Source organism: Lotus japonicus, chromosome 1, assembly GCF_012489685.1.
Source record: "Lotus japonicus ecotype B-129 chromosome 1, LjGifu_v1.2".
In the NCBI taxonomy this organism is placed as follows: domain Eukaryota; kingdom Viridiplantae; phylum Streptophyta; class Magnoliopsida; order Fabales; family Fabaceae; genus Lotus; species Lotus japonicus.
Window position 1 is genome coordinate 36174890 of NC_080041.1, and position 9255 is coordinate 36184144.

Below are 9255 nucleotides of genomic sequence, written 5' to 3' on the forward strand. Positions count from 1 at the left end.
GATACCAAAACTAGTAGTATGAAAAGAAAGAGAAAAACAGTTATATATATGGGTGTATTTTATGATACATTTATGGAAGAGAAAAAACATCACCCTAGCTTAAATGATTAGATAATATTTTAACATGTGTATTAAAAAATTCTAAGTTATAAAAAATTATTGCGCCAGCTAACACTGAGGTAATATCACCCAACAGTGACTTTTTTTTTGTTACAAGAGAAAGATTAACAAAAGAGAAAAACTAGTTAATTGCATCTAAGTACAGCGATGCGATGCAACATAATGGGTTTAAATTAAATTAACAAACCACTTAATTTTACTAATTGTTTTCATTTTTATCAGGTATATTTTCAACTCTCCATCCCAAAACTTGCCGACCCTATCTGTGATTTCAAGGGTCATCAATTGAAATTGTCATTTTTAGGCCAAATGGTGCTGCTTCTAATATGGCACCAGTGACAACTACCTCATTGAAATTGTCAACAAACAGTCGCTAAATACATTCAAAACATAACAACACAACATTTGTTCTCTTATGCTCTTTTCCTATGGCCCTTCAACCAGATTACTCACTCACATTTCACTCTTGCCTTGAATGTGTTCACCTGAATGCCCATTAGAACATCTCCAACAAACACTTCATCTTCTCACTCCCATCTCAAACTTCGTCAATGTCACCCCCAACTCATGCAATTGCAAAGGCTGTGGTTGCCACTGCTGTGATTACTTTTTTCATTGCAGGGTTTTTCTTCTACTTCTTCCAAAAATTTGTTCTTGCTCGATACCGCCGGCGAAACCAAGTGGCTGCAAGATTTCTTCAAGATCAAGGAGAAAGCCATGTAGATATACAAAAATTTGGTGGTAATGTGAGAGGACTAGTTGTTGAAGAAAATGGGGTTGGTGTTCTTTACATGATGGACTCAGAATGCAGAGAAATGAGAACTGGCTTCCCAAATAGTATATTCAATCCAAGTTTTGAAGATCATGAAGAGGAAAAGAGAATAATAGATGTAATGGTCCAAAGACAACACTTGCAACAATCACCTGAGTTAGCACTTTCTCTTCCACCTCTACCAAAACCTTCACCAATGAATCATGAGAAGAAAAATCAACCACCACCACCACCTCCACCTCCTCCTCCTCCTCCTCCACCACCTCCTCCTCCGCCTACCCCTCCTCCTCCCCCTGCTCCTCTTCTTTTTCGTCGTCCTCCTCCTCCTCTTTTTCCTCCTTCTCCACCACCACCACCTCTGCCTTCCTCTCCCACCACCATACATAGAAAAAGTGCAGCATCACCACCTGGTCCACCTCCACTTCCAAGCAGTGGCTTGTTCTCATCTTTCAAACCCCCACCTGCACCTAAAGGGAAACCAAACAAAAAAATCACCAAAAAGGCTGCAGTGGGGGAGAGTTCAAGAGAGAAGGGTCCTAGCCAAACCAGGTTGAAGCCTCTACATTGGGATAAGGTTCTAGCCAATGTTGATCATTCAACTGTGTGGGATCAGATCAACGATGGCTCTTTTAGGTAATAACTTAATTAGTTATAATTTGACTAGTTTATGTTTATCAAGCTTACATTGTTTTAAGAAGTGCTACATCAACTATATTTGCAAAAAATGACTTTATAAATGGAAGAGCAGTTCTCCTAAACTAGCTTTGGGATATAGTTAGACCTAACCCGAATTCTAATGTCAACTTCACAATTTTCAAGTCCATTTCGGTAATATCTTACTTTATATTGTTTGGTAAGCATATTTTACTTCTTATTAATTTGATTAGTTTATATTTTTCATGATTACATTGTGTTAGGAAGTCTCAGATTGACTAGAGATATGACAAAAAAAGTGCTTATATATGGAGGAGAAGTTCTCACCCTTAAGCTAGCTTTTGGGTAGAGTTAGGTCTAACCCGAATTCTAATGTCTTCTTCACAATTTGAGTCCTTTTCCCTTTTTACAGGGTTGATGATGAACTCATGGAATCACTCTTTGGATACTCAAACAGTTACAAAACTAATGAAACAAAAAAAGCTCTTTCCAACTTGGCCAAGTCCAATTCCAACACACCATCTCAGATATTCATCCTCGAGCCACGAAAATCACAAAACACAGCAATTGTGCTAAGATCACTAGCAGTATCTCGCAAGGGAATCTTGGAAGCACTGCTCGAAGGTCAGGGTCTCAGTGTTGAGACACTTGAAAGGCTCACCAAAATAGCTCCTTCTCAAGAAGAAGAAGCCAAAATCATCCAATTCAGTGGCAACCCAGATAAGCTTGCTGATGCTGAGTCATTCTTATACTACATCCTGAAAGCAGTTCCAACAGCATTCAACCGTTTGAAAGCAATGCTTTTCAGGTCAAATTATGACTGTGAAGTTCTTCAGCTCAAGGAGAACCTCCAAACAATTGAAATGGGTTGTAAGGAGCTGAGAAATAGTGCTCTTTTTCTGAAGCTCCTTGAGGCCATTCTCAAAGCTGGGAACAGAATGAATGCTGGAACCTCAAGAGGCAATGCACAAGGTTTCAACTTGAGTGCTCTTAGAAAACTTTCTGATGTAAAAAGCACAGATGGGAAAACCAGTTTGCTTCACTTCATAGTAGAACAAGTAGTTCAGTCAGAAGGGAAAAGAGAAATTATCTATCAAAAGCACAATGGTGAAATCATACAAGAGGCAGAGAAAGAGTGTCTAATGCTTGGTTTTCCAGTGTTAGGTGGGTTAAGTGATGAGTTATATGAAGCAAAGAAAGCATCGAGCATTGACTACCACAATTTCATTACTACGTGTTCCAATCTCAGTGCTCATGTTGGTGAAATTAGACAGATAATAACATGCTGTGGCAACACTGAGAGAGGTGGATTCACTAGGGAAATAAAAGGGTTCCTAGAGGAATGTGAGGAGGAGCTTAAGGTGGTGAAAGAGGAGCAGAAAAGGATCATGGAGCTTGTGAGAAAAACAAATGAGTACTATCTAGCAGGAGCAATATCCAAAGATAACATGTCAAACCCCTTACAACTGTTTGTTATTGTGAAAGATTTTGCTGACATGGTAGATCAGGCTTGCATTGAACTAAAAAGGAAGATGGAAAAGAAGAGTGTAGGAGGAGAGCCTGGATATTCAACACCACCTTTGTCACCATCAAAGAGGACAGCACTTAGATTCCCTAACTTTGATTTGTATTTTCTGTCAAATAGGTCAGAAGCTACATCTTGCAGCCTGTCAGAAGATGATTTCTGAAGATTGGTGTTGCATTTGTTTGTATCAATGTGATGGTTCCTACAAAATGTTCATTAGAGTTCCTTCTTTGATCATAGATTTGACATGTAAAACTGTAATTTCGACGAACTTTAAAACTTCAGTGGTGATTCGATGTAGTTGAAGCTAATGGTGTCATTTCTGAGTCAGACAGGCATTATAGACTTGGCTTAAATAACTTTCTGATAATTGTAGCTTTTACATTAATCTTTCTTGCCAATTACGGCCGTAGCAACTCGCATTTATCAGTAACTCCGCAGCGTAACGGCAATCGCAAATTAACACCCTGGCTATTGGAACTAGCATTTCTGTTGACGGAGGTTTGTTCTGATGCTTTCTGGATCACCAATCAGTATCATGTGGTTTATCTATATGTTTTCTTGGTTCCTTACCCTTATCTACATCTAAGCTCACATCTCCCCTAGGTGACTCAGTTAATCTCTCATCATCTTCATCTATAGGCTCTCCCTTACTCTCCTCATTATCTCTAGGGCTATTTACTTTATCCTCACTTTTTAAAGTTGTATAATTAATGCACTGAGTGGGGTTTACCCCAGATATTTCAAGAAATGTACCTTGGGACATAGAAGAATAGTTATCTTGTTGAGTTTCTGACTGTTTTATGTTTGGCTAGTATGTCCAATCTAGATGCTATTTGGGTCATGTAATAAAAAAGACAAAGATTACCAAATATTTTCAACAACTTTATTAGAAGAATAAATATATGTGAGCCCTGAAGAGGGGTCACAGCCCTGAAGAGGGGTCACAGCTGCTTTGGGATGCTTGATTCTGATAACTTATGCAGATGAAGTCTGAATCCATTGTCATATTCCTTTGCTAAGGTTTCTAAGTTGATCATATTCCTTTTGTGATTATCATAGAAAGCTCCATCCATTGTCAACAAACTAATATTGATATTCCAAAGATACCTCTCATTATCTCTTGTAGCCTATTTGTTCATACACCCTCATCAGTAACTAACTTCCCCTTCCTCTTTTCTCTCTCTTCAGGCTCAGCATTCTCTCCTATTTTTCGTTTTTATTTTTCCCTATAAACTCTCCAAACTCAAGGCCCATGTACCAACAAAATGGGCCTATTTGGGATTGTAACATTTAGCATTGAGTTAATTTTCTTATTAACTTTTTCCCGGTCATGTAACTCTGTTGATACGCTAGAATATCTCTATCAAAGTAAAATGTTGAAAAAATTGAATTTGTTCTATCAAAGTAAATGGAGATTTAGAGCATACAGTCTGTCTACCTTTTGTATTTTGGATTTCAGTATTGTACTTTTGGTAGTCAGAGTTGTTTTTCTTCTTCTTTGTGTCTGCCATGTTTTCTGATGGAGTAGAGCATACTAGCTTGTGATGTAATGTGTATTTGTGATACTATATTGTAGTGCTCTATCTAGAGTTTGATTCCTTTCATTTGTAAGTGTGGTTTGACTTGACTTATGCCTTAATCTTAATCTTAGGACACCTGACATGGTAGGTTTGTGTCAAACACCCTTATAATTTCAGTAATTTCTTAAGTACAAAACACAAGAACAAAATATTCTGAAGACCCTGATCCTTTCAGACAGAAAGTATATACCAATATGGGTTTCAGGGAAAATGTGACTGACCTTCCAAGCCCACACCCCAATATCACTGCAGACACTTGTCCTGTTTCTATTGGAAGTTCCCCACTTATATTCCAATTTGCAAGTCAACTTGCACAAAGCCTTCGTCAACAATTCTTTATTCATAACAACCATCTCCATGTGGAGCAACTCATCACACACAGATCAAGCTTCCAAAGTCCAACAAGCAAGAAACTGAGAAGCAAGCAGGGAAGAACTGAGACTCATGGCTGCAGGTGAGGGCATAGAAATGAAAGCAGATCAGATTGAGAAGGCATTTTCTACTGCCTGGAAGGCTCACAAGTCACCAGAAAAGCATTACCTTGTTGAAAAGAACACCAGAGTCAACCCTTCAGAAGTCATCATCAGCTTTCCAGCATCAGGTTCTGTCAAGGATTGGTATTCTGGAACAACCTTTGGGGAAACCAAAATAGATCTTAAACTATTTCCCTCACTTAAAAGCATTGGAAACAATGAAGCTGCTAAAGTCAATGAAGCCTTTCTGAAAAGATTCCAAGACATTCTGGACAAATCCGCATTTAAAGATGAGGTAACAACTCTCTTACCAATAATTACTTAGCTCTATTCACTTTATGTGTTTCTTTCCTTTAATACAACCTTAGCATCAATTACACTGCCTGTAGCATAGATCTGCTGGATTTGTTAGATAAGTAACTAATGCTAATAAATTGAAAAATGACATTATGAGTGTTCAATTTATAGTTGATTTTATCACAATGCTACCTCATATAACTTATGCACATGCACCATATTTGGATTAACTTCTATTTCTAACTATTCAAAATCAATTCTGACATTCAAAAGCTACTCATAGAAGCTTCTTCCAAAAATTGACTTTACTTTTAATTAAATTGTAGAAGAATTTCCAAACATACACTTATACGAACTTTTTCTACGTTAGAAATAAATTTCTTATCTCCGAATTAGGAACATAGAGTCATTCAATAGGATCAAAGATAAGAGGAACTGTAGAGAAAAAGTATCTAAACAAGTAATCATTCATCATGAAAAAGATGCTGAAATAACACTAAGTGATTGTTATTTATACAAAAGGTTACCATAGAGCAAAGTAATTAACTAGTAACCATAACTAACTAACCACCTAAGTAAGAAACTAACTAAATCAATATTTCTAATACTCAAAACTGAAGTAGGCCATAAGCTAAAAGTTTATCCAAACTTGGCCATTGTCATTATCAGATGGTATGCAGTTATGGGTTTCCTACTTTCCTTTATCTAATGAAGCATATATATGAATGAATCTGCAGGTAGACAAAGCAATGAGCAAACAAAAGAAAATAGTGTTTACAGGACACTCCTCTGGTGCTCCAATGGCCATTCTTGCATCCCTCTGGACCTTGGAGAAGTACCTAACACCAAAATCTCATAGAGAGATCCCTCTCCTCTGTGTAACTTCCGGTTCTCCCTTAGTTGGCAATCACATATTTTCTCACGCCACTGCGCGAGAAAACTGGTCTCGCTATTTCTTTCATTTTGTCATGAAGCATGACATAGTGCCAAGAATTCTCCTTGCTCCTCTCTCTTCCTTGGACCAAAGCCTTGAACCAGTTTCACAGTTCTTCAACCCCAAATCCAAATCTTTCATGAACGAGTCCATTGGAAGAGTTACAGAAGCTTCAGATTTCTACTTTGCCGTGATGTCAAGTGCTGCATCTGTCACGAGCCATGCTGCGTGCAAGCTAATGGGCACGACGGATGCAGCACTTGAAACACTGGCAAATTTTTTTCCAATGAGCCCTTACAGGCCCTTTGGAACTTACATTTTCTGCATTGCAAATGGAAAGGAAGCAAAGCAAATTGTCGTAAGAAACCCAGATGCGGTTCTGCAGCTCTTGTTTTTCTCTGCTCAGATAAACACTGAAACTGAAGCTGATCAAGTTCCCTATAGAAGCCTGCGAGAACATGTCATCAATGATACTGAACTGCAACAAACGTTAAGAATGCAGAATGTTGTGTACTTGGATCAACTGGGGAAGCTTCCTTTGCCTGAGGATAGTTCAAGTGGTGACACTGCAGAGATTAACATGGCCTTAAATGACCTTGGCCTGGTAAGTAACATTTCCTGCTATTGTATTCACCATAACCACTTACATTCCTTCCAATGAAAGAAAAAGTTCTTGGCCAAAACAACTATATATGCTATAGGGAAAAAGAAATAGACAATTTCAAGTTCATTTCTTTACCTTGTTATCATGGATATAATACAATTATGTACTTGCTCTACATTAACCAATTGCATGAAATGAATCTACAATTATAATAAGATCAAATGATAAAATTTTAGCTAACCATTTATTCCTTAAACCATTGAACATCAAATAGTTAGATTCATGTCTAAACCTAACATAATCACTTCACCACCACAAAATTGAACTCTTAGTAACTTCTTTCAGAACTTCTCCTCAAAACGTGGAAACCTACCAGGTTTGTAAGCACATTATAATTCAATGTTTGCAATGTTATAACTAATTCTCCATTGTCAGAATCAATCAGTTTTTGCCTGTTTAGGCATCTCCTTTCATAATTGGTTTGAACTCCAAAATCGATTATGAGATTAGATTCTGCAGTGGGCATGATCTATTATAGGATTTAATGACTGTATTTCATAAAATTAAAAAAGGACAGCCCGCTGCATCAAAGCCTATGTGCAGTGTCAGGGAAGGATCCGATCACTTGATCTATCGTACTTAGACTTATCCTGATTTTTTACACAAGAGGTTATTTCCATGACCTCAGTCGCATAGCAATAACTTTTTATTGTTGTGCCAAGGCTCAATTTCATAAGATTATTCACTTCACTTTTAAGTCACTTTTATCACTATCCATTTCATCAAAATCAATTAAGGGTGATCCAAACATTGATCATATATATGTGATTATTCCCTGTATGCAATTCCAGAGCACAAGAGCAAGACTGTGCCTTCGAGCAGCAGGGGAGTCAGAGGCAAGGAAACGGGACAACGAGGAAGTAATAAAAAAGAAGAAAGCCTTTGTTGAGGAAAGAATGAAGAAACTGGATGAGTACAGAGAAACAAAGTCACTCCAGAAAGTAGGGTACTACGACAGCTTCAAGATCCAAGATGACATAGAGGACTTCTCAGCAAACGTGACGAGGCTAGAGCTTGCAGGGGTGTGGGATGAGATAATTGAAAAGCTAAGAAGTTACGAACTCCCAGACGAGTTCGAAGGCAACAAATATTGGATAGAGCAAGGAACAAGGTTTCGCCGACTCGTGGAGCCGCTGGACATAGCTAACTACTACCGCCACCCGAGGGAAGGGGCTTACATGGATAAGGGAAGGCCAAGACGTTACAGGTACGCATTTATGATACGTAGACACTAAGCAGTATAAAAAACACCCTACAAATAGTTATGATACAACTCCTTTTGCTTTCTCGTATATCTCTCTTCTTATCACATCATGACACATTCGTTACTTCTCTCATATCTGCATTTCTCGCTCTTCTAACTCTTGGTGTCTACACTCATTACGTGGCTACCCAACATTTTCCAGGTACGCGCAGAGGTGGTTGGAGCATTCGCAGGGGAGAACGGAGGAAGCTATCTCGGAGTCTTGCTTCTGGGCTGAGGTGGAGGATCTTTGGAACATGGCAACAAGTGACAAGAAATGTTCTTTTGAGAATGTAAAGGAAAGGGTTGTGAGAGTAGAGGAGCAGATAAGAGTATGGATTGGGAAGGGTGAATTAGGTAACGATGTGTTCTTGGAGGGTTCTACCTTGGTGAAGTGGTGGAAGTTTCTGCCTTGGCAGCACAAGCAATATTCATGCATTAGAAGTCTTGTTGAACCATGAATAGAGACAAGCATGTGCTAGTGCATTGAGGGTGTGAGCTAATTTTTATTATTATCTTTGTTCAGTTTTGTAATGGAAAATGGTTGGTATGATGTAGACCAATAATGACATATACACACCTCATTTTTAAACACTTTATTTCCGCCTCTTTTTATTTATATCTCTCCCCTAATTATCTATCACATCTCATACTTTCTCTCTCTTACTTTTTCGTCAGCGTCGTTTGCAGAATCATCAAATATTAAACGGAACCTCACGGTAGGAGCTTATCACTATATATTATTTTCTCATTATGGGCTTATTCCACCCAAAAAAATTTGTAGGGGCCTTAACCAAATGACCCATATTTTAGAGGGACCTCCAACATATTTAAGCCAAAAAAAATAATGAATATTATATATAATGTGATGTGAAAAGAAGTTGGGAAATAAAGAGAAAAATTCAAGTGTTTGATGGGTGTTTCCAGTGGGATCTCGATCCTCTCTTGTGGAACTCCCTCCCGCGCTCTTTGCAGCAGATAGAATATTGT

General features: G+C 38.2%; 2 protein-coding genes across 2 annotated transcripts; both read left to right on the plus strand.

Moving 5' to 3' along the window:
• The first annotated feature begins 584 nt into the window (after positions 1-584).
• On the plus strand, positions 585-3381 carry LOC130734563 (formin-like protein 8). The gene is made up of 2 exons (XM_057587032.1): positions 585-1525; positions 1959-3381. The coding sequence occupies exons 1-2, from the start codon at positions 672-674 to the stop codon at positions 3232-3234; spliced, it is 2130 nt and encodes a 709-aa protein (XP_057443015.1). The 5' UTR covers positions 585-671; the 3' UTR covers positions 3235-3381.
• Positions 3382-4942: 1561 nt separating this feature from the next.
• Positions 4943-8884, plus strand: LOC130734564 (protein EDS1L-like). Its single transcript, XM_057587033.1, has 4 exons — positions 4943-5422; positions 6162-6962; positions 7814-8229; positions 8429-8884. The coding sequence occupies exons 1-4, from the start codon at positions 5099-5101 to the stop codon at positions 8724-8726; spliced, it is 1839 nt and encodes a 612-aa protein (XP_057443016.1). The 5' UTR covers positions 4943-5098; the 3' UTR covers positions 8727-8884.
• The last annotated feature ends 371 nt before the right edge of the window (positions 8885-9255 follow it).

Excerpts from the sequence above, each read along its gene's own strand:
- LOC130734563 (XM_057587032.1), top strand. The coding sequence starts at position 672 with ATGTCACCCCCAACTCATGCAATTGCAAAGGCTGTGGTTGCCACTGCT. Across the intron at positions 1,526-1,958 it reads ATCAACGATGGCTCTTTTAG|GGTTGATGATGAACTCATGG; the intron begins GTAATAACTTAA and ends CCCTTTTTACAG.
- LOC130734564 (XM_057587033.1), top strand. The coding sequence starts at position 5,099 with ATGGCTGCAGGTGAGGGCATAGAAATGAAAGCAGATCAGATTGAGAAG. Across the intron at positions 6,963-7,813 it reads CCTTAAATGACCTTGGCCTG|AGCACAAGAGCAAGACTGTG; the intron begins GTAAGTAACATT and ends ATGCAATTCCAG. Across the intron at positions 8,230-8,428 it reads GGAAGGCCAAGACGTTACAG|GTACGCGCAGAGGTGGTTGG; the intron begins GTACGCATTTAT and ends AACATTTTCCAG.